General features: G+C 38.2%; 1 protein-coding gene across 4 annotated transcripts in view; it reads left to right on the top strand.

Moving 5' to 3' along the window:
- Window positions 1–25,989, top strand: part of tox2 (TOX high mobility group box family member 2) — a 102,654-nt gene that overhangs the window by 2,808 nt on the left and 73,857 nt on the right. For 2 of the 4 annotated variants that reach the window (XM_085275099.1, XM_085275102.1), the window contains exon 1: window positions 13,974–14,527. The exons of 1 other annotated variant lie outside the window; for it this stretch is intronic. In XM_085275099.1, the coding sequence (XP_085131225.1) occupies window positions 14,435–14,527 (93 nt within the window). In that variant the 5' untranslated portion in view covers window positions 13,974–14,434. Of the gene's footprint in view, window positions 1–13,973; window positions 14,528–14,703; window positions 14,959–25,989 lie in introns of those variants that run through there. One more of the 4 variants, XM_085275100.1, reaches the window with a different exon arrangement.

Genomic DNA, 25,989 nt, shown 5'->3' with positions numbered 1-25,989 from the left:
AATCGCTTTCAGTGTAAGGTAAAGAATCTTAAATCACATCCCAGAAAGTTGATTCTGTTTATTTGTATATAATGTTTTCAGTGGGAGAAACATTACATACAGTGCACCAGGAGTGCAAGTTGTAGAAGTTTCTCCCCAAACTTTTCTCGAACTGAAAACATCCAGATAGTTTCAGTAGGAAAAAAACCATAGAACTCTTTGTGATGAGTGATACAATGTTTCTCCCACTGAAAATGTTCCATACAGATAAACAGAATCTAGGATTTCTTTGCTTGTATGCCTGAGCATGCATCAAGACAGCATGTACACATTATAAAGGATAATACTATTATAGATATTGTACTTTGGTAATGTATAGATACATAGTTTTTGGAATAAACCTGTGATGAAGATGCATCTATAGTTATATATTATGACACAGCTTACACCGTAGAATATAGGATTACAGTTATGTGATCTTATGCAGAATAGATTCTGCACCTCTTTTCATTTAAATATGCCTAATCAATTTTCCCAGTTAGTAACAGGAAAAGTATGTTTCAATTTTTCTAAACCTTCCATTTTATTGCACATAATAATATCCATTGATTGCATGCACAGCCAAACGGGGTGTGTTTATTTTATTGTTATGTCAAGCTAGAACCGGTGTCAGACATTAGAAATGGGAAGAAACCCTCTGATCTTTGTAAATCTGACACGGGTGAATGCAATTTGTTTTGTTTGTCTTGTTGACAAAATGAAGTGCCCTAATACAGTTTACATTATAGCGCATAGGTTTAGTGTGTTTGTGGAGTGCGTATAGCATGTAGTGTATTAATCCAAATAGAAATGAGTTCTCATTGAGTTATTAGATGAGCTATTAGAAAACATGACCTTGGAATGTTATTCACACGGCTGCATCTGTCTTCAGTATAACTGCCATGTTCGTCATATGTGAAGCGCGATATACAAATTATCACATGCTGCAATGATTAACTGACAGTACTTAAACAGTTGTTTGGAATAATTAAGATGTATTGGTAAATGGTAGAGGAGGCGGGGGGGTTTTTTGCCTTTAACAGGAGGAAAAACTATCAATTCATGATCTAAGAGGGAAGGAGCTGGATACATCGAGGTGCGTGGCTGATGCGGTAACATAGCCAAGCAAGATAAAAGCAAAACCCTGTAATGCACCGTGACACAAGGTTCACATCAGTGCAGAGAAAAGAAATGGTAAAAATGTTCGTCTGATAAAAAAGCCATGTTTTCTGTCAAATATTAATGACTCGGTGAAAGGCTTTGCTCATAACAGCCACTATTCTGAATTTGTAAGCGGGCACGGTTACACACCATAGTGATAAATAACTTCTTCCAGCTCTTAAAACCACACCCCTTTCTCCTTTAGTAGATGGGTACAACACACAGCCAATCTGTCTGCGTCTCGCATAAACTTAACAGAAACATTGTGTGCACGTGTGCCTGTGCATGTGCGTGCTCTGTTTGTGCAGCTTTGACTTATTTTTCACTTTTCCCTTTAACTTCCTGTGAGTCATCAGCAGTGGGGGAAATACTTTACAGCTGTACCTTTATTTTTTTATGTGAAAACACAGCTTAATGCACACGGAGAACAAAAGCAGGAACCTGGTACAATGTTTTGCTTCACTTGTAAATTCCTGTGCACCTACTTAATTTGCTTTGCTATTCAATGGTAAAGTGCAGTTGTAGAGCTGTTACATAACCTTGCTTATTTAAGTATGTCATGAGCCTAGAGTGGCTTATGTAACTTTACAAGATGGTATAAATCTGTAGATCCTCTCCTCTTTTCACTTATCTAAAATTCAAGATACATCTTTTGTGCAGATGGAAATTGCTCTCAGAGAATCTGTGAGAAAGTATACTTGATTATGCTGCATGAGATTAGCTTTTCTAAAGTGATGGTGTCTCCACATTTAAGCTTATGTACTGCAGGTAGAAATGTTGCCTGTCGCAAGTAAGATGCAGAAAGAAATAAAGACATTCTTTATTTCAGATGTTCATAATTAATGTTTCCAAGTCACCACAAAAGGAATAAAAAGTCCTTTGATGACTTAAGAGCTTGATGGCTGTTTCATTTGTCACTCACAGAACTACAGGAAGCAATTAAATGTCTGCAGAATGTCAAATATTAATTTGAAAAACGCTTCCAAAAAAGCACCATTGAAATAAACTGCGGTACTTCACTAAGGCTGCCTGCGAATGCTTCGGTGGTTGAAATTATGTTTTGATTTTACATAACCAAAAGAAATTGACTTAGATACATGAAACTAAAAGTATGGTGGAAGGGGGATTTACCTCTCCCAGCACAGTCTGTGAGGTGAAATCTTTTTATCTCTCAGTTGCTTTTACAGACAGCACTGTTAATTATAGGTGAAAGTTTTTGACAGCTGTACATTTGTGGTCAGAGCCTGACTGCGGATAGAAGAAAAATGGCAGCACAACTCCTCACAGTTTCAGCTTTAGTCCTAAATGATGAATTTGGGGTGGTGATAATATTGGTGAGAAACGGCCGCATAATTGAACTTGAAAAGAGAAGGGGGAGCGAAAGCAATGAGTAAATGCCTCCCGTGTAGGTGTTTCAGATCAGTGTGAGGCTGTGTCTACTTCGATAAAATGAAACAGTGAAAAATTAGATTCTTTTCCTTGTCGACTTAAGGTGGATATTCTTTTTGTGGCCTGTAGTGACATATCTGTTTTGCCCCTGACTATTTTTCATTTTGTTGTTTTTTTTAGCAAAGTAAAGAAAAGAATATGTGAATGGATAATTACTAGAAGGTGTGGTTAACCAAGGTTAATGCCATGGTTATAGCTCTAAAAAATGAGCGACTGAACTGGAAAAACCATTCACAGCAACCTCTTGGTTGTAATTCAGAAGATGCGATAATGGGAATTTCTGTGGCCAACCCATTTCAAAAGAACTATTGAAATGTGTCAGTGTTGCTACAAAACCACTGCTGCTATCTAAATACAGTCCCAAATAAACAGTACACGCTACGTCCAGAGGAACAGTAAAAATGTAAAAAACGTAATATTTTGTAAGTTGCAAAAAATTGCATCAACAAAAAATATAATATTAGTTGAATTAAAATCCTACAAACCCAGTAAAATGAAAACTTGCAAGAGTCAATATTATAAATGGGGGGGGGGGGGGGGGGGGGACCCTTAAATTTACTGTGTTATTAGTAGATTTTTTTTTTTTTTTTTTTGCTGTTTGCATCTCAATGCCTTAAAAAATCTTAAAATGTATTGACCTCAAATGTGAAATGTGCATAAAATAGTGTGTGTCATCTTATCCCATCATATCAAGTTGTAGGTACCAAAATACAAAATATGTTAGAAGCGTGCTAGGAAGCTGTACCCCAGCACCTTATACATCATAACAATATGAGGAAATGAATGTGCCAGCAACAAGTCCATTTTTATGTTATTGTTGGTTTTCTCTACCCCTAGGTACAATAAAATAAAATAACAATGCAACTGTAAATTGCCATGTTTTAAATTAAAGCAGTCATTGAAATTTCTGTACAAGCAGCAACTTTACCCTTTACAATATGCACTCTATAAGGTGTGCTAGCAGAGCTTATGTCTTTAGCTTTATGTACAAAATACTCATTTTAAATGCTATAAGATGGCTTTTTGGTTATGTTTGCCAGTTTGTAGGATGGCTCTTAAGTGTGAACAGCGTGCTATATAGGAAGTTAATGTTAACAGCAGTAACACTTGTTGCACTGATGGCATTTCTCGTTCCTCCTTCTATACGGCGATAAATAGTTTTCTTGCACTTCTAACTGAATATTTTTTCACATTCTATGTCTTAATTTTTTTCCTCATATTTCAGCCTCCCACCCCTGTTCCTCTCTAGCTGTCAGATCAAGCTACAGTCTGGGACGTTTTAAAATCTTTTTGTATCAGCCTTGCTTGGCTTGCTGCCTGACCCACAGGTCGACTAGCCACCAGGAAAACTCCAAGCTCTCCAGATGGCCAATCCGTTTATGAAAGCAAGTTACCAAGCCCTTCCGAACATCAGTGAATGCTGCAATTTCAAATCATATTTCTTAGGTTTAATATTCTGAACATTGGAAACTCAAAATATGCTACATGCAAGCTTCAGTACTGATGGCATTTTAATCAATCCATCTGTGCCTACCACTGTTCATCCTTAACACTTTTCATGAAATAATAAAAAAAAGATGAGACAAACAAAAGAGATATATTCAAGAAAGGCCTTTATGTCAAGGACAAGAGATACTGTTAAGCAGGAGGTCACAGGAGTCCTTTGCTTTCTCTAGTCTTCTGATTGTTATAATGGAAATTATGAAACCATCACCACACAGCTCCAGTCCGTCAGCATCTAGTCCACATAACCAGTACCATCCTATTGTAAAGCTGTAAGATGAATGCAGCTTTCTTATTGTTTTTACATTGTTATATGTTGTATTTTCATTCTTTGTATTGTGAAGCATTTTGTGATTTTTGTCTGTGAAAAGTGCTACATAAATAATTTTACTTACTAACTTACTTCTTTTGCTCAAATTCAGACCAAACTAGTCCTCACTATCCTCACTTTATCACTGTAATATGCTATATTTACACTGTCTTTTGTTTCAGATTTTTATCACATTGTTACATGACCAGCACCAACAAACCTCCCACAAAATGTAAATAATGGAAACCCAACATAAACACCATGGTTTTTAAGAACAGTGTAGACATGATGAGCTATACCATGGAAGCTACAATTTACAATGGCCCAGTATTTGAGGGTTGTTTATAGCACCATCATAACTTCTCCAGTAAACTTTGCTTTGTGACTCTTACAGTCTTTGACAAGGCAACAGCAATAAGTAACTTAGAAATGCTTGGAATTTATGGGTCATTTGGACTGATGCTAACATGTTATTTGTGGATTAGCTGCAGATTTGACATGTGATCTTCAAAAATTGGGACGCAGCTCAAGAGTTTCTGAGGAGAAACTGAAGTTCTTCAATTTCATTTGGAGCAAAGGCTTTTACTATGGATGTTTAATATCGTAGTACACGATGTTATTCTTTAATGAAAACCATTTGGTAGTTTTTCTGTTTTCTGCTATCACTGTCATTAATTCATAACATTATGACTTTCTCAGTGGTAATATTTGTGTGAGAGAAGAAAACTGTTTGGCATGCCCAATCTCAGAATGAAGTAGATGGATAATCAAAGAAAAATAAAAATAAAAAACAAAAGCGCTCACTTGGTGATTCGAATGAAGGGACTTGGAGTATGTCAAAAAGAGCATCTAATTTTTCAAAACAATTCCTCTGTTTTCAAACATGTAAATGCTTTAATAAGAAAAATGGATTTGGATTAGATTTGTGGATTTGAAAGAAACGTTGCCTTTTACTAATGCGAAACCTCAATAAAATGAATTACTATGTTTTTAAGTTCAAATGTAATTTAAAAGCAATATAATATAAAAAAAAAAAATAATACCCAAGTAAAACTCAGTCCCAAGCTGACAGGCATTCTTTTCTGTGAGAGAAAGAAATAAATATAAATTCTTTGTGATTATAGTCAATGTGTTGATTTACATTTAAAGATCTAGAATTTACGTTAATACTAGATGATGTGTTAACATAGCTACAGATGTCTGGCTCTCATCAAACTTATTGTACAGTAATTTATTCTGAGTGAAAAGCAGCTGCTTGCATAAAGGGAAATAATTTTGTTTTGTTTGGTGACTACATGCATTCAGCGATGAGCAGAGTGATTGGCAGCTAAATAGCTGACTCCGTTTTCAGAAGGACATTTGAATTATAAAACTGAGCCTTAATTACACTGAACAGAATTCAATTGTACAGTTGTTATTGAGGAGTTTGTATTATTTAGTTTAAGGGGGGGAAAATACCGCAAATTATATTAAATTGCAATTTTTGTGATTCAGGAAGTCGAGCAGATGTAACAGAAGCTTGCATGATTAATAGGATTATAAAAATGCAACTGCAGAGCAGCATGCCTCATGTTCAACAACAGCGGAAGGACTGCTGAACTATGTATCTTTGCTTTCCTCTTGCTTCAACACCCTTAACATTCAAATGACCTCTGAAGGCAGCTCGGGGATTTGCCTGATAGATATTACAGTATTTTGTCTGTGTCTGCTATGTGCTAGACTTAACTTCCACCCTCCCCCAACCGTGGAAGCTGACCTTTCATATTTAATATACCATGTTGGGTAAAGGTCAGTACTGTTTTGGCTTCTCTCCACTGGTTTTGTTGTGTGATTGGAAATGCCTGTAGAGTCTTCGATATATAAATATTTTCATGTTGGTGTCAAAAACATGCAAAGGGCAAGTAATCATGGTATATTTTCATTCAGAGAGTTTTGAGATTCATACCTCAGCTTACACCTGAGCCTACAGAGCTATCATGTTATGAGTCTGTCCTCACATTAATTTCCATTACTTCTGTTCAGCCATGATCAGCTTTGTGTTCCCGTGGCCTCGGGTCGTGGGCATGGAAGGCTGGAAATTACTGTAAGGCTTTATGTATCATGTGTCAAAAATAAATACTGTTACTGGGGAAAACATCACCTATTCGAAGCACTAAATTATCAAGATATGAAAGTATATTTTCCTTCTTTACTTTAGATTTCATGTCAGTGACTTGTTTTTTTAAATTTTTTTTATCAGTCTTCACTTTCAATGAAAAGGCAGTGGATTTCTTACATTTGATTTTGCAATCATATAGAGTGCCTGCTGCTGCCCAGCTGGATGACAGGTGCAGAAACCTAAACAGCCTCTTTGAAAACTGAATACCTCGCTAAAAACACGTACATTATTTCATTACAAGGGGAGCTTATAGTATGGGGTAAGACACGACTATTTTTTTATCCCTCTACGTTCAGATTGAAACAACTTTGACCTTCAACATATTTTACTCATCTACTGGAATTTTACACTTTGTTTCATCACTCCGACTTTCATTCTGTCATCATCTCTCTTTGTGGTGGTTCTGTTTTAAGACTTGGGAATGTAAAAGGCTCCAGTTAAGCTTCAAATGCCCCCTGTCCCCCACCACAACCCCCCTCTTCTCAATGAGATGGAAACATTAATCAATTAGGTTGGCCCTTAAAGGATCTGAAGGAGATGAAGCTCTCCTCTCTCTGAAAATGAAATGCCACAGACTTTTAAATCCAGTCAAAGGGCATTTTCCCCAATCTTGCTCTCTTCTTGTTCCCCCCTCCCTTTCATTCCCCACTCCCTGTTTCATTCATCTTCCCTCCCATCCCCCTCTCATTTCTCATGTGCAACATAAGTAGAAGGTCGGGGAATGAGAGGATGATGAAGAAGAGGGTTTATTCAGAAGTGGAATGGGAGGATGAGGGGATGATTGAGCTGTAAAAACATGATTAAAAGTAATTTTTTGCAATTGTGCACAGATGTTTGGAGGAATCGTTTCCATTTTCTTGCATCAAAACAGAAAGAATTGCATGCACATTTCCTCACCTTATTTCAAAGCTAAATTTTAATTCTAGTAACAGTTTGACATTTTAAAATTCATTTCTTTTGGAAAAATACAACCAAATCACAATGCACCAGTTATATGTCAGACTTGAGAGTGGTGTATCAAATGATAATCTAATAAACTGCCATAGATATCCACATAAATAGTCAATATTGTACGTGGTTGCTTTGCATCTGGTAGAAATTCAACAGCAGCTAATTACTAGTATGAAAAAGGGTCACGCAGAGGGTGGAGCAAACTGCATGAATGGCAGTTGTTTCAATGGATGATTGTCCAAAGGAACAAGAGACAACATAGTCCCATTATTGAATGTCAGTGGCTAGAAAAGGTTAGCAAAGGTTCACCATTGAGCAGCCCTTTGTGCTGCGTATAATTGTTGTTATTCTGGAACTGACATACATAATAGTTTATTTGCACACTTTAATTCGCTTGAGCTCTGGCACAAAGTGTTTCTGAATTGGAAAAGTTTTTATGTGCTGCAGAAACACAGTCGGACAGGGAAGGAAATGAAAAGTACTGGTGGTCAAAACAACGTGCACATATGTTCTGAAGCAAAAATCTATTCCTTTGTAACATTGTGGTCAGTGTTTCAATTTTACACAACACGAAACTACTTGCTGTGTCTAGGAAGTCTAGCTGTAACCGTGCATCTGAGCAATAATGGTGCCTTGTTACCCAAAATGTCATGCCACCAAATCCTGTCATGTCATCATTTCCATTGTTTGTCTTGTTTCCTACTTGTCTGGATTTGCGTTGTCTTCTGTGTAAGATCAGAGTAGAACAGTTTTGAAGAGAAACAGGAATTCATTTTCGGTATATGGTTGAGTTAGAACAACCAAACTTACTGACCTAAAGGGTTTTTTATTTAGGTAGCTTGACTTTAGTGGAAATATGAAAGCAGAAAATTAAGTACCTCAGTACCAGTCTGATGTAGCTTAAATTGACATAAAGTGAAATTTATTGCATGAGAGGCAATGTCAAAGGCAAAGTCATTCATAAAGGCATTTATAAAGGCATTTACAAAGCATTTTCACAAGCTGCTCTATAACAAAGTGCTTCGCAGAACACAAATGACACAAATCAAAGCAAAGGTGAGTCTTTTTAGCATAATCAGTTTCCATGGGTTTGACTTTTTTTCCTCCCCACACAAATATGCTGCTTCTGTGTAATAACTGCGAAAAACAGTGTTCTGTGTAGATTCAGGTCATTAATGAGTCATCTCTCTGCCTAATGGACCAACTGAACTCTTTCCTGTTTACCATTACTTTGCTGTTTGCTGTACTCTGGACAACCTTATATGGAATTGCTAACAGTGGACCAAGGCAATGTTGTTGCAATATTCACAAGGGTGCTAAATTAAATCAGGGAGGTAAGCAGCAACATTTAGGACTGCAAATTTTGGTTAAAAGCAATGTAAGTGGATGCAATGGGAAAAAAAATCATAAAATAACCTTGCTCTGCTCAGATGACAGCAAAGATAACACTTGACCTACAGAGGTCCTCGTGGTAATTCCTGAAACCAAAGCACTGGCCTCTGTTTTACAGAAGAATAAGCATTAATATTTTGCATAAAATGACCAACAGCAAAAGTCTTGTGGTGTCTGATGAAACTCCACCTTGACAGCTTCACTTCCCATAACTAGTGGGGAACTGAAGCTCTTATTATAGTGACATTAAATAACACTTGCATAACTCTGCTTATTTGTTACAGATGAAAGAGTAGGCTAATGTGTGTTCTCTTGTGTAGGAGGAGGAGAAGGCCACTTAAGAAATGGTGAATTTAATGTACGGTACAACCTCCGGAGGTACAGTGTCTAGAGGATTTTTTTGTTACAAACCAGGCATTTTTCATCTTATTCACTGATCTCCATCCATTATCGTTAGTTTGGGTTTCATTTTGATGCATTAGGAGCCATGTAGTTTGAAAAAAGGTTTATTATTCAAAGTAATTATCATCTTTGGGTTGAAAAGAGCTTGTGTAAAACACACTACAGTCCACACTGAAACAAAAGCACTAATCACTGAATGGGTTGGTGACACACTGAACTTTAGCACTGGAGAGTTTGTTTCCTGTTTTAAATTGTTTGTCAGCAATGGAAAATGTTTCTTTAAATGGTAAAAAGCAATGCGTCGATAACATTGTTACTCAAGGAAAATACCATTCCACTGGTTTATATACAGTTGATGTTGAGTAACACACATCCAGCAGATGAGAGAAAATGAACTTCAAAGTCAGCTGTGGTGAAACTGTAGCAAATGTTATCTGTCACTTATCTACGTCACTGTCTAACAAACGGGCACATTTTTGCCTATAGGCTAGCTTGGCATACCCTCAAACAGAGAATGAATGAACAGCTGCCTGCACTAAGTCCAGATAAGGCCAGCTGACTTGTTGTGGTTTTATTCCCCATTCTGTTAGCGAGAGGGTGAAAAGAGGTGATGCAGCAATGTACAGTATGAGAAGGTTTTTTTGGAAATTAAAGCATTTAAATTTCATCAAGTAGATTCTGAAAAGAGAAATTAGGGGCCTGCAAATACTTAAACAGTAAGAACGATGACCGAGGTACCCTAACCTTAACAAGGTGATTATTTTAACCCAAACCATTTCCTTTTGAGTGGTCTTGTGATTAAACCAGTCTATTTTTACATTGTAAATAAGTAAGGTATGTTTTTTGTTGTTGTTGTTTTCAGCAGTGACTTCTTTAATAGGCTTGAATGGTTTATGTGTAACATATTTCCCGTTGCTGCTAAGCTGCTATAAATGCAAATAACCTAGCATATAGTCATTTAGGTTGCAGTCACTGGATAATGCCAATAAATAGCAAAATTATGCATCCTTGTTAGAACATTTCTCACTGACACACTGTCAAATTCTCCCTGTAGTTACAGAATCTAGCAAATTGACTCACATTTGGAACTGATGAATCACCTTTTGTTTCTGTACTTTGTTGTCTTTGTCTTTTTGCTTTCTCTCATACTGACAGTCTTAGAATTCTAACCAGGTCATTTAAAATTCAGTCACTGTCTTTGCCGTTTGAATTTGCAACTGATCTTTAAACATCATCAAAGAATATAGGTGAATTGTTATAGGAAAACCCCCACTTTTGATCACATTTTTTTTTGTAAGAATCCGCTTAGAACATGTCAGTCCAAAGTCAACAAATAACCCTGAAAAGCTGATGATGGTAAACATGTGCTGCATCAACATAACTGATAATTTGTTTTTTTAGAGGTTTAATATTGCACAAGGTAGAAAGTTGCTACTTTTTGTGATATTTTAGTAAGTCACAGTTGATTTTGAGTCCACTTTTTGTGTTCTTTAGGGAACCTTGTGATATATGTGAGTTAAACATTTACTTAAAAAACAGCAAAGCAGCAATTGTTGATAATCAGTGCACATTTCTATCTGGAAGAAAAATTAAAAGCTCACTTAAATGGAAGCGGAGAGATCTGAGGGGCAGAGTAGAAAAAGAAGAAAGTGTTTTCGTCTTTGTCTTCTGCCTCTTATCAGTAAGTGCTTTATTTTTAAGTGAAATTGTACGTCAATTACCGAAAAACGAATGTTTTCTCTCCAAAGTTGATTGCTTGCGTTTAGCACGAAGCACTGCAAACATCAGTGAGGTCTTTTACTGCTTTATTTAAAAAGGAAAATTATTGAGGTCTTAAAGTCATTTTCATCTAAATGTTATATTTCTGCATTGAAAAATTAGTTATCAATTTATGAAAAGTAAAATGACTACAGCTCAGATAAAGTTATTAAACCAGCGCTCCTGACATCATCGAAGTACAAGCAAGGTTATAACCCTTAATGGAAACTAATGTTTTATTTTTTCCTCTCATTTCCTGATGCTAGCAGGAGCTCTTACCGTGGCAATAAAAATGTTTGTGCCACTATTGTGCTGAATGGATGAATAGAGGGTAAGCTGGATGACACGATTTGCATTTTACACTGGAAAGTTTTTGTCCTTGAATGTTAAAGTTTTCCTGACTATGCCTCAGTTGTGTGTCATCTCCCTTTTATTTACATGTTACACCATTCTCTGTGCCCCTCCACCACACATTAATTTCTCCTCATCTCGATTTTTACCGGCATCCTTCGCTTGCACTTTTTTCCACTTACCCGATTTCTTCCACTACTTATTTTTTTAATCACCCATTTTCCTAATATATGGCATGAGTCCTTCACTGTTCTGTTTCACGTAAGGCTGTAATGCAAAAAAACTACACGCATTCTTTCCCAATGAAGGCATGAGTCCTCATGTGCCAGATAACCCTGTGTACTGTATCCTCTGCTGTAAAAGCAAGCGACTGAGCGAACGAGTAACGGTGAGAGAGAAAGTGAGAGACAGGCAGAGAGGAATCCAACACAGAGGTACAGAATTGGAAGAAATCAGTATCCTTGTGACAGTTAACCTTATGAGATTGGAGTCAGGACAGCCTGAGCTGGCAGCTGATGGCAGACTGCAACAGCAAGCCCATGGTGCAACCCATCTGTGCCTGGTATTAACGCAGGCTCAAACCCCAGGGCCAGAGCCACCATGCCGTGTGTTAGCAACATGGACATGGGCAGAGTCCTGAGGGGGCCAAAAAGTCACCCACTGGGATAACAATGGCAGCTTGGTTAACATAAACACACTCTCAAAGTGAGAGAAAAAATACACACTTTGCGCAAGAACGCAAGAATAAATTGCACATAGCCATAAGACTGAGCACACAACACCACTTCATCCCATTTGTAAAAATACACATTTGGCTGGGAGCAAGGTTATTTTTTCTTATCTGTACCTCGCTAAAGCTATGGTTGTTCTGTGTGTGCATCATGCTGTGTTGACTGCTGTGTGACCATGTTTTCTATTTGTCCAGCTGTGTGTGAATGTGATTATGTGTGTGAATTCAAGGGTCAAAATTAGAGCAACAATTTATATCGCCATAGTGAGAAAATCAGGTCAGGTGGAGGGGAAAACATTTATCCCTACACAATGCAACAGATGCCTGACACCAGTAAAATACCTTAAAGTGGCTAAAAATGTTAGGTTTTGCTGTGTCAGAGAATGATTTTAGCACTCTATCTCTGCATAGCCATGACTCCATAGTTAGCCAGCTACTATAGTTAGCTAAGGCATCAAAAACCAACTCACAGATTTCTGAATGATCTACATTCCACTGTAACACAACCTAAATACTGTCAAACTTTCAACAGCATTATTAAATTACAAAAACCAACACACCAGATAACCCTGGCATATTAAATGATCAGAAAACACAACAAGTGTCAAGATACAATAGTTTTCCAAGTCTCGATGATACCCAATGTCTTATGACCTCTATCAAATTTTGTCCCATAAAATGATTAATTTTACTGTTTGGTGGCTTATAAAGACAACAACAACAAAAAAACCAACATATTGTCCCATTTCCCAGCTAAGGTTTCCAATCCAGTAGATGGAAGCCTTTAAGCATTTATTTATTTTGCACCTTCAGACTATACAAAATCAGGTGAGAACTGTTTTCCCCTCAGCAAAGTTGGGACTTCTAGTCTTCTATTATCTGATGTGCCACATTAGTGGTGATCTGGTTTCTTCACAGAAGGGAGATTTGTGACATCATATGTGAGGTCAAGTATTTTCCCATTACCTAGCAATAGGTAGATGATAAATGAGACCACAATATGAGACCACTGACCATCCACATGGCTTCTGTGGTCCACTGAGATAAAACTCCCGAGTTTGAAATTGGACGGATGAACAGTTGTGAAATGCGAAGAAGATACACAGAGATACTCACTGAAATGCATCAAAATACATAACAATATTTTTTATTTATATGACAAAACTGCTGTAAACAACATTTAAATAATGAAGTGAAGTGAAAAAGTTAATGAGATTCACCGTGAACTTTATGGTCCAAATTATGGCAGCATTAGGCTGCACATCATACCAAGTACGTCATTTAAATTCAGGGTCATATCAGGAATCTCAAAGCATAAATTCATGTTTTCATGAAAATATAACATAAAGCTTTAAATTCCTATTGAATTGAATGCATTTGTATTTTCTGTGTCTGTCAGATATAGTGTTATTACACTAAAATTAATTAAATAGTAAAGATTAGATGTTTAGCCATTTTTTAAAAGATGAACAGAGCCTGTGTAAGAGCTGATTTGATCATTTCAAAGAGATTTCACAAAAAAACTAAACATTTCTACAGCTCTTTGAATCAGCCAAATACCCACACCCCAGTGTTAAATCAACTTGTGATGCTCTCACGACCACGCAGAGAGGCTGTCGTTGGCCCACTATCTGAGGGTCACTTAAACTCACTAATAAAGACTTATTCTTCACTATACCTCGTCAATCCTCCCAGCCCCACTGACCCTCTTCTCGCCTGTCCTCCTCTGACCGGTAGAGGTCGCAGCCTAGCAGTTGCTGAGTGGACGGGAACGCATGGATGGATCAGAGCGCTCCCACATGACAAAGCTACAGCGCGTCTGGAAACGAGGAACGGAGAGCGGGCGTTTTGGGAGAAACCGTAGACAAGATCATTTCTTCACCTGCAGCACGCCCGGCTTGTTTCGCTGTCAAACAACTACACTGTTTAGCTTCCTAGTTTCAGAGATTACTGAGGCGGGCATCTGTCTTTTCTTTCCCCCCTCTTTCCAAGTGAACTTTATAGGGATGTTATATATGAGAGCATCAGCGTGCAGTTAGGGCCGAAGTAACTGTAGGACGGATATAAAGACTGAACATCTTCTCGTACTACTTTTTTGTTCGGTTTGATACACAAAAGAAAAAAAAGAGAGGGAGAGAGACGTGTGTGAGTGAGTGTGTGTGAGTGTGTGTGTGTGCAGGAGAGAGAGAAGTCGCACAGGTTTTTTTTTTGGGAGCTACGTTTTCATGCCGTCAGTCTTGCGGACTCTGAGATGGACGTCAGATTTTATCCAGCTCCCCCTTCAAGCGTGGGTTCATGTACGCTACCGACTGACTCCGGTTTGGACTATTACCATTCCAACAAGGTAAACGTTTACGGTTACTTTAGTCGGTCAGATGTGCAGCCATAAGTTTCATGATGTATATTGAATACGCATGGTGGCAGACGGGTCGTATTTTTTCAGGCACGCTGTTTGAAGACCTCTAGTGACAAGTGCTGCACTTTTGGTTCCCTCGGGATCAGTGAGTGACAGGCTGCATTTCCCCGTCAACTTCGTTGTATTTCTTTAATGTATTTGGACTCATAAACTTTGCTAAAAAGGACACCTGCTTTGAGATCGTGCACGTGAGGTGGCGTTTAATTTCAAATCGCTTGTGTGTTAGTGTGAATAAACTGGGGCTGCGTTGTGCTGTGGATGTCCTGTGAGCAGAGTTGGAGCGCACCACTTTATCTGGCGCACCGGAGGAGCTGGTGATTGCTTTCAACAACCAAAACTGACAAATGGACAAAATGAACGTGTGCATTTTTTTTTCTTGTCTTCTAATATATATAGACCGCCAGAATGTTTTCTATATGATCTAAATGCTTCAGAATTAACTGCGGAAATACACTTTCCAGCTACTTTACAGGGCCAGTGCACTATTATTCCGAAATACAATTATCAGCATTGCGTTGAAATATGAGAGCATGCTATGCGTATTGGTTAAGACTATACTTCTACATGTTGCAGCGTGATTTGGCATTTTCGTCTGTTTTATTTTGCATTATTGCTCGGTAAGATACTTTCCATTAGTACTAATCACTAGTATATTTCGGCATGCTTGGTTATCAACACCTGTATGGACAAAAATTCAACCACATCATTGTGCGCATAATAACTTTTTAGAAATGATTATTCGCCTTTGCCTTTAAAAGAAGCCTTCCGTGTTTGGTTAAAGTTTGATTATTATATTAGCTTTTGTGTTTACATTAACACTGATAAGAAGTGCTGGAAAAATTAACTGCGTTGTACGCACGATTCAGTAGTAAAAGAAGCGTTTATTGAACAACTTGAAGTGCTAACACCTGTCATGGATTATCTATCTCTGAAAACAGGCTCTTTGAAAGAAAGGAAAGAAAAGGCTGCATCTGCAGTAGTGCGTTTTGGATTTTCCAATTCCTTCTTGAATTATGTGGTTATTGATATCCTGTTGATGTTGGGCCTACAGTAAAGAGAGAAGCTTTTTACTCTTGCACTCTGTCCATGGTGGACACCATTGCAGATTCTTTTCCTTGCAGAAAAATGTTTGGCATCTACAAGTGAGAAATGTACATACAGACCTACTTAATAGTCCAAGGTTACAAGTTGCAAGTAATGAGCCAAGTTTCTTTTACTGCGGTGGTCAAGGTAAAACTTGTGTAAACATTTACCAGTAACTATTGAGCAGAACTAGAAGAAGGCAGTATACCCCCAGCCATTCACATTGGTTTGCTTGCCTTAGCACCTGGAAGAAAGCCAGCAGGCAGTTAGCTTTTGCTGATGACAAAGTGAAACATTATAGCTCAGTACAATATTTGAATTGTTAATCTATCCTGTTCATGCACACAGTCACCTGTATGTATACATGTCCAACACATGCGGTTAGCTGCCTGTGGACACACTTTTCTACACCAACACTCACATACTTGGAGAGAGATTTGAATCACAATACGCGAATGGTTTACAAGGATTGCAGTTATTCCTCAACTCCTGACTCACTGGGACACCAACATCAGTCTTTAAAATCCAAATGAAGTGTTCATAGTTATAGCTCGATTTTGTTTTACACGTTAATTTAGTCTATCACTAGAAGCAGAATTCAGATAGAAGTACTTTTGTAATCTTTTTGTGATTTTGAAAAAGTTGTATAATTGTGTGTGTGTGCGGTTAGCTAAACACATACACTGTAGGCAGACAGAGTAGCTGCAGATGTGCTATCTACTGAAGATCACAGTAGGACCTTGTTGTTTCTGACTGAGGCTGCGTCCCAGCTCTTGTAGTATTAACACAATGAACTGTATTGGTTATCATGATTCAGCAAGCGTAGAGGCTGTTGGCCCGGTAAGGAGCAGGTTTGAGTTTCAAGGACAGAATCATATAACATTGTCATTACTAAAGTAACAGCTGTGACCATGATGTAAAGCGACACATTATCTGCACTGTACTCCTGCTTCTACACGTAACTGTTGAATAATGATACAGGATCTTTATAAGACATTTTTGGCAATAGTTCATCTTACTGGCGCCTTGAATTCACAAGTATGGAGTTGACCTGCTGGAGTGGCTCAGTATTAGAAGCACCGCAGCTGTTTAATGCCACTTCAATCAGCAAGTGAGGAAGCTGATTTCTTTTTTTCTTAAAGTCAGATTCACAAGACAGTTAGTCATTGCTGTTGATATTTTTTTTTTTAATTTTTCCATGGTAAATTGCAAACATAATTCTAAGCAATGTTAAGAGCTGCATGTTTTCAAATAGGCACAAAACTCCCAAACGTGGCCTCCTGAAGACATTCACACCGATATATATATATATATATACAGCTTGTTTGACAATCACTCGTGTAATTATGCATTACAGTACAGTATTAAATACACCAACCAGGAAGTGCACATAATACAAAGTGGGACAGTTCACATATAAAAAAGTGTATGGCTTCCTGTTCTAGTGGTGTAAAGTCAAATCTATTTCTGAGGGTGACTGTTAAGCTTTGTGTGAATGACTGTAAATTGTGTGCACACACAATGATCAGATCTCTACTCTATTTTTCTACTTTTTTTTTAGAAATCAGAAGCAGAGGAAGGAAAGATTGTTAATGTAATGCTTTTATTCAGGGACAGGTTGTTAAAACAGATGCATTAAAACATTCTTGCAGCACAGATTGCCTTCAGGAAGGTTACAGTGCTCAGTTTTTGTTAAAATATGTTACATGAGCTAACTTCCAGGAACCTCATCATAGGTGTTTTCATTATTTGGCCTTTTCTTCTGTGTTATAAATGGGATGGGCAGAATACAGTGTAGTCAGTATATATAGCTAGCACTGCAACCTAAATACTGTAGTCACTGTGTTAAATCAACACCTCTTTAAAACAACTGTAAGAACTAAAACTGAGCACTGTAATCTGAAGGTAGGATTTATTGCATGACTGATGACTACATTAATGCTAACAAACTGACAAGAGAATGTAAGCATCACCCAAATATTTAATCAGAAGGTTATGCTTTAGTTTTGTTTTTCAGTCAAGTTCACGCTCAAAAACCAAAAGGATAAAGATATTCTTTAAAACCGTTATGATGATTCTCTGCAATTCATTGTAAAAACAACCTGTGCGCCCGTATTTCAGAACAATGCAAAGAACAACACATGAGAAAAGCATCGATTTGTGTTTTGTTAAGAACCCCACGGCTCTGTTGCTCTTCTCAACTCCATCCAACTTGCATTGTCCTGCACTTGCACAATCACTGTGAGTCATCTTTACTTTTCGCCCAAGATTTCTCCTAATCTTTTTGAAGCCTCTCTGTATCTTTCCTCGCTGAGTGGGAGGCTTGTTTGTTCAGCGTACACTCAGCTGTGTATACCAGCGCTGAAGGCCACTTCTTCGCAAATGCCTGTTTTAGTGGGAGACTATTTGTCAAATGCATTATGACTTGTGCATACCCCGAGGCAGAATCACTCCGGTGAAATGAAGTTGGATAGATTACTGTAGATGTTCCACTTTCCCCTCATCCCTTTTCCCTCTAACAACACAGTGCCCAAGAGGGAGCCTCTCGTGTAATTATACTGTAGTTATACTGTAGGTTTATAATTCGATGGTTTGCAGATGTTACTCTTTACATAGTTGCAGTCTGTTCCAACTCACTATCAGTTATTTAGAGATTTTATTTAGGGCTAAATGCGTGCACGTGTGCGTATATTTGCATGCGTGCAAAGTGCAAATCTAATTGCTAAAACACTTTGAGGTGAGCTGTATGTATGAAACAGGTTTTAAGGTATACCTCATTTATACATTTATCTTATGTTTAATCTTATGCCCTATTTTACATCACTACACGAATACACATTACCATTAGCTGACATTCATCCACTCGAAAAGCAATGAGGCCAGCTTTTGCAGAGCACGTACCACCCCTTTTTAAGTGGTTCGTTCCATTTCCAGTGCTATCCAAATCACTGTATTAGTCACAGGATACTTCAAAGTATGGACAGGCAAAAATATTTTCCATTTGAATTCTCAGAATGTGATTTTTTTCCCCCTCTTGAAAACATGACAGTAATAGAAACAGAAATAAGAAGAGTTATTTCAGCAGTACCTCATTCTGTACACAGAGCGAAGTTAATTACATGGAGGCAAGCATTCTTGGGTCGACAGCATGGACTTGGGGTTTTTCATTGTGCCCATTCATAACATTCTGCTGACTGGCCAGTCCGAGTTGCAATATCCCAACTATTCTCACTGGGAAAATGTTAACCCATGCATGGCTCGCATGCACACCAGAGGGAAAAATGCAGTCTGTGTTGCTGGAACTACAAGTGGCGAGTTTGCTGTTATAATGCAGTTACTGGCAGTCGGCACATGGAATTAAGGCTATGTTTTGGATTTAAAAATCACTAAACTGTCTTTATTGTAAAGTTCTCTTGTTTTATTTTTTAATTTTTTATTTTTTGGTCTAACCACTTCCTGGCTGTATTCATAATGAAGTCTTTCTGTCTCCCCACATCCCCACCCCCACCCCCCTCGCTGTGTCTAACTTCTTCTCTCATTTACCTTCCCAGCAGCAATGTCAAAAGGTTATGGAGGGAAGCTGGATCGCCTGGGGCTGATTGTGTCTTTGAGTTAATGATAAGTAGCTACAGTGTTATTCTCTGGAGCAGTGGGGCTTAGATTGTGTTGTGTGCATGGACTGTTACAGTAGGAGTGTGATGGTTTTGTTTTGAAACACAATAAAGCGAAATAGAGGTACGACTGCATTTTTCATCTGAGTTAAATCCAAAAGTGTGTTACACGCAGAACCCAAGCTTCCTCGTTTGGCTTCATGTCTGTTTAGCTATGTTTCTATGTTACAGTATAGTTGCATCACAAGAAAAAGCCCCAATCTCGCCACATCAGTGATACTGTAGTTTCTATTCTATAGCTGTATCTGCCTTGGATTTCATGGGGTATTTTAAGGACAGCTATTGTCTGTACAGAGAGCAAATAAGGGGATACAGCTATCCATTACAGGGATTTACCACGATGGACTCGAGTTTAACCTACAAGATAGAGAAGTCAACCAGACTCACAGCACTCCAGTGCTCTGTACTTTATAATCTAGACCAGACATGACTCAGAGCTACTAGAGGTGTTAAGAGGGTCATAAGTCATGTATGGCTGAAAATAGATTCTATAGTTTATCCTGCCTCGTTATCTACTTAATCACCGAGGTCCATAGAAACAGGCTATTTATGTTGATGATTGATTATATTACCAAGAATTGAATCATGACAGTGTATTTTTTAAACTCCTCCCAATATACTTTAGAGATATACTATTGCATTTCGAGTAATTTCTGCGCTGTTATCAGCCTGTAATCTATCATTCAGTAAGTTTATCAGCAGACTGCTTTTAGAGTGAGGCTGATATTAAGTTTTCAGCCTGGGTGACGTGCATGACAAGCTGTAAGTTACTGCGAAACACAGCCGCATCATAAGGTGTCAGAGTAATTTCAATCTTGACGTTGATTACGAAGTGAATCGGCCGAGCCCCGGTTCAACTCATGCCCCTCATTAAATCACATTAACCCTAATTATCGTCACAGCCCCTTGAAACCAAAATACAACAGTCAGGCTTGACTCTTGGCTCCTCAGCTGGCTGTTGGGTGTGTGCATCATGCACTTGTGACTTGTGTAAAGTCAAGTCCAGTGTGGCAAGGCATTTTAAACTGTCTTCACCTCAGGAGGCCACTGGTTTCTCAGTAGCAATTGCCTTGACTGGCTGTCTCTCCCCCCCTATCACCTCCCTCCTGCAGCCCAGTTTCCTTGTGCTGCTTTATATTCACTTCTTGATTGGTTGGGGGATGGGTGGTGGAATAGCATTTGAGAGGTTAGCTGGTTAGTGAAGGGAGGGGGGAAGAAGGTTGGTGTGTGCATAAAGAAAGAGAAGGGTCTGTAGGTGGAGGGAAACTGGAGAGAGATTTTTAGGGGTACTTTATTTTTCAGCTCGCCATTGAGTCTGTAATGTCATTCAACGATGTGGAAACCAAAATGAGCCTTGCCACCAGATGTGTTCCAGTCCAGATAGCGACTTGAAAGACAGACGTTTATTGTTTTAGTGTATTTGGTGTGGTTCAAACCCAAACTGCATGAAATGCTGATTGATGGATTTCACTAAAGAATGTCTGTGCGTGTGTGCGTGTGTGTGTGAGAGGGAAGCAAAAAGAGGGAGAAAGATCTCCTTTATCTGATTTATTTAACTATTTCTGTGCCCTGTTCTTTGCTCACTGTGCTGACGGGAAGGGAAAGCTGACAGTATTTCAGTGTGCTACAGTAGCATTTCAGAGCAGATTCATCTGCTTTCCATCAGCACTGCAGAAAAAGAAATACAACCCTTGATTCATTCTTTGTTGAACTTGAAGGCTCATTCTTTAAGTCGAGTTGCACTTTTATGTCTGTTGAGTGAGGTCTCTGTATTTCTGTAGACAAAACAAATGTAACATGCTTCAGCAGAGATAAGTATGGCAAACATAGTAGTGAGTGTCATAAAAGCTGTTGCGTAGAAGGCTTTTTATTATAAAAATGAGCCATTAGTAACTTTTGATCTCTTGCTGTGCAAATGTATGTTTTTGGTTCGCCAATAGCAACAGCCAAACTTGTTGCTGACATTTAGCAGCATCCACATGCATGTGGTTTAGACTTCAGGTCAGGAAGTGCGTAGTTCAGTTTTTCGTTGCTACAGTTTTAGAATCCCAACTGTGAATAGCATGTTCCTAATTATCATACAATAAAATTTGGGTTGTTCCCATTGTTTTACGATTAAGGAATCAGCATGCCAACATGGATGCAACAAAGACAAAACATTTTCATTGTGCTGAAATTCTACAATTCCCCCAGCAAGAAAGCTGATCTTCATTAGGATAATTGCTTCATTTCATTCATAAACAAATAGACCACAAAGTGATTATTCTAGATGCTGGAGATTATGAGCACAGTTATTGGACTTGGCAGATTTGTGTAAAGCAGGCTTTGGTACATAAATTAGCGTAACCATTGTACGAGAAAACCATATCAACATTTCAAATAAGCACAGACGGATCTCATCATCTCTCACTTTCACACTCGCCACTCTCCAAACGTCTTAGAGTTCATCCACTAATTTGTTTTTCATTTCATCTCTATAGGAATGTTGTGTTATAGCATATGTTTTGGTACTGTCGTGACTTTTTTGCCAGTAAAGGCTGTAGCTGAAATGGTGGAAGACTAAGGCTGATGGGCAGGAAATGAAACACCAAGGAGAAGAAAGAGTAAAAGGAGAATGGGTAAGAGCGATTTGGGGGATCTTGAGAGGTCAGAGCGTGCAAATTATGACAGAACAGGTCTAGATGTGGTGTTTCTAACATCCTTAGTTTAGTCTGTTAAGGCTCCAAATCGCTATTTAATGGAATGATTCGATTTTTTTTCTTGCTTTTTTGTTAGATGGTAAATTATCACTGTTGACTCAGTGCTGGTTGTAATAAAGATTTGTTGTGTTAATGGAGACAGGAACAGGAAAGTCAGGAAGAATGTACTTGTTAGAGTTGGCCAATGATTTATTCGTTGGCGTTATAGTCCTCCTTTCTCCTTCTGATGGGTGTTTCTTTAGAAAAGGTCAGCAAGAATGGCATGATCCAACAGATTCCATAGGCTAAATGTATAAAAACACTTATAAACAGAGTGTCAAAGAATGCAGCTGTCGGGTTCGCAAGCCTGGGCAAACACGAACAGTTGTCTTAGCTTCCTGAGGCATGTCCTGTGCAAACAGAACTAGAGACGGCTGGTTCAGGTCCACACTCAAAGACCACAGGACCACTGAGAGACACTCAAAGACATACACTCTCTTGCAAGTAGACGTTCTTGCATGCAGTCACATCACACAAATAAACACAAGTGCAAATGTGAGCTCATAGACCACAGAAATGTGTTGTTATGTAGCAACATTTCAAGCCACAGATCACTGTAACTGATACTATGAGCAGCTTAGCATTAGCAGCTGATGTGCGATCACTGTTATTATATTCAAATGATTTGTAGTAAAATGTATCCAAAAGACAGTCTTTTAAATTTGTTTTTAAAAACCTTTGACTTGTCAGTAAATCATTACTGAGTCACTTATGGGTTGCACCGGAAGTTAGTCAGCTGGTTAGACCACCAGCGATTGGTCGTCCACCATGTGCCATTTGTTTCTGTGCCTCCCTGAGCCAAGTGTGTGTGAGATTCCCCTCCCTATCACTACAAACCCACAGTGCCCCCAAGGCCTCTTTTTGCCTCTGTCTTGTAAACCACCTCTGGCACTGTTGGGCTTTGTTCATAATGTTTTCATTGTAGTATTGCCTCACTTTCCAGGAATTATATTCTCTGTGTGTTGATAGCCTGACTTTGCTACCCAATCATTTTCAGTGACAATTTTATGTAGTAAAAACACTTAATCTTACACAGGAGCCACCCTGTAGTAAAATGCAGATGCAAATGCATTTCTCAAGTAGTGCCAAGTCTTATTTGGCATTGCTTATACACTTGCTTTTAATATATGTACTATATAATAGATTAAATAAATAGATAACAGATTTACATTTATGAAAGTTTTTTAACCTTAGCTTATTTTTGATCTACAGTAGCTGTTTATGTCTGAGTACTCTGATGTGTTGGTGCAGCTGAGACTGAGTGTGTTCACAGTGCAAACGCGGCATTGCTGGCACTCCTGGTTTCACTTAATCTTTGACACAAAGGCACTTGCTTGTGGCTGGGATCTCAGACAGATTTAGTGACAGAGAAAGCGAGCTAAGGAGAGAGAGACCTCTGGTTAAGTGAGCGTAGATATCATTAAAAAAAAATTGCTTAAATTACTTTATATTTATTATTTGAGTATCTCCATTCACAGCAAATGGAAAATATGTTTCTATTTGTTATTTATGTAATTCTTGAAGATTGCTGGCAATTATTTGACAAACTAAGGAAAACATAGCATAGCAGGTCTGATACCATGCCAGGTACTTTGGTCACCTCAGGACCTTTTTCTCAGTTGTAGAGTACACAGACATCCGCAGATACCGCCAGTGTGATGATTTATTTGCCTGCCATTTTGTAATTACCCAGGGGGTAGAATAGAAAACATCTCTGAGATTATAGTTTCTCTAAGCATTCAAAAAAAATAAAAAAAACATGATAATAATAAAAAAATAATTCCCAAGAGACTTTAAATAATTTGCCAGTAAGCTCTTTTAAGGCATCTTTTGATGTTTAATCAAGGGCTGAAACATTAATTGGAAATGTTTTCAGCATCGCTGCAGTGATGAAAATAAAAAACAAAAACTATCTGAAACATTTTTAAAAGAAAAAAATATCTGAATCCAAATTGTCTTGTTATCTCGAGTTGTATTTGTAATTACTGTTGTTGTGTTGGTTTTTTTGTTGTTTAACTTTACCTCTTGGCACCGTAGGCTGTTGTTTACAAAGACTTGCATCCTTAGATGCAGAATTATTGCATTCTGATAAGTAATTAATGAAAAAAGAGTCTTTTTGAATCTGGCTGGAGGAATTTATCCAAAGTGGAAATAGCCACCTCCCATCGTACTTTCCCCAGGATATGCTGACACCATTCATGGGTTAATCACCGTATTTTTGGCAGGAGGAAGGTGTCAGTTCTTTTAGGTATACACCATCTAGTGTTCTTTTAATTGACTTCAGGAGAAACTGTATCAAGACGTGCTGATGAAGTTACAAATTGGCTAAAGCGTCTCGTTCTGAGCGCCAGATCTCCTTGTTCCTTTTGGTTTGGTTTGTTGTACTTTCTGCTGCTCAGCATAATGACGAGGGTGGAAGAGTGGAAGATTTCAATTACTCCAAGAAAGTCAAGGAGGCTGTTGAAGTTTGAAAAATACAACATGAGCTGGTTGCTCTGTGGAGATTGTGCCCATTTGGAATGTAATTAAATTGGTTTGGCTGCTTGCCAGTGAAAAAATACATTTCTTTTTTTTTTCTCTTTGCAAATGAAAATGTATAGAGTGTTTTGCTGAAAAATACCTGGAGGGAACAGTAAGCTGTTGAATATTTGTAATACAGCTTGCATTGTGCAGTTGAAATGAGTTTTGAGATGAGTTATCCGTTGTGGTTTCCCCTTTGACATTTCAAAGGTATGCAGCTTTTGAACCATGGATTTACTGTAATCTATTTTTTTCTATTATTGATGTGTGGTTGAGTTATAAAGTGTAGATTGGCTTCTCTGCCATTTCACTAGCTTTGCCATATCAGAAACCACAAGGCCACTGAGCAGCAGCAGACTTTGTAATAATGTTATATACATGGTGACATGTGAAGCAGAGTTGTTGGTCCCAGTCAACACAGGACACTGTGCAAAACTGGTGTTTACTTTACACAAACACTCCTAGTAGGCTTCACAAAGTAATCAGTCTGTGGTGAAAGAGATATTTCCGAATTGCATAATTTGAACATGATAAGCACATAAATATGCTGTGAAATTGAGGAACTGCAATTTTTGGCAAATATAATAAACCATAAATGTCATGGTAGCAAATGTTCTCACATAATTTACCGCCCCAGTTTACACTAGACATTACTCCGTTTCTGAAAAACAAGTTTTTAGGTTTTAATAATTTGAATCTTTAACGAGTAACTGAGTGAAAAAGAGAAACTGTGATAACCGTGTTATCATTTCTTCTCCTTTAGTTACGAAGAGCAAAAGCAATTGACATTTGAGATTGTTTTAGCACTCACGGTGTGCAACATGATCTTCCACCTCTTCAAATGACCGCAAAAGCAGCATAAACCTCAAAGATAAAAATAAAAAGATTATTGGTACGTGCACTGTTAACTTTCAAGAGGAAAAGAGAGAGAGGAAGGGAGGGAGGGTCAGAGTGAAGAACCACAAGGAGAGTGTGAGCTGTTAGGTTTGTTAGGTTGTTGTGTGTTTGTTGTGGAGTATTATAAAAATCCAGCCGCTTCTGATCCACTGTTCCCTGATCTGCAAATGGATCGAGCTGCCCAGCGGAGCCATTCTTACAAAATCAGCCTGACATGGCGTTATAATAGCTTTTTCTTGTACGTGTTCTGTCAAATCAACTTAGCTTCTTTGGGTGCTATTTTAGTGGTCACAGAGTCGATTTTTTTTGTCTGTGTTGCAGCTTATCCCCAGAGAGCCCATGGAAATATACTCATATGTCCAATGCCATAATGCCATCGTTTTAGCACTATGACACTTTTGGAAAGTGTACTTTGAAACCAGATCTGTGAAGCGAGGCAGAGAGGTGCTGAGCTGATGAGCTAATTAGTGGGGTCTACCAC

This window comes from Mchenga conophoros, linkage group LG5 (assembly GCF_057382185.1).
Source record: "Mchenga conophoros isolate Kocher_MC1m ecotype Shallow Benthic linkage group LG5, M_conophoros_male_GT1.1, whole genome shotgun sequence".
In the NCBI taxonomy this organism is placed as follows: Eukaryota; Metazoa; Chordata; class Actinopteri; order Cichliformes; family Cichlidae; genus Mchenga; species Mchenga conophoros.
This window is presented reverse-complemented; position numbering and strand designations above follow the sequence as displayed.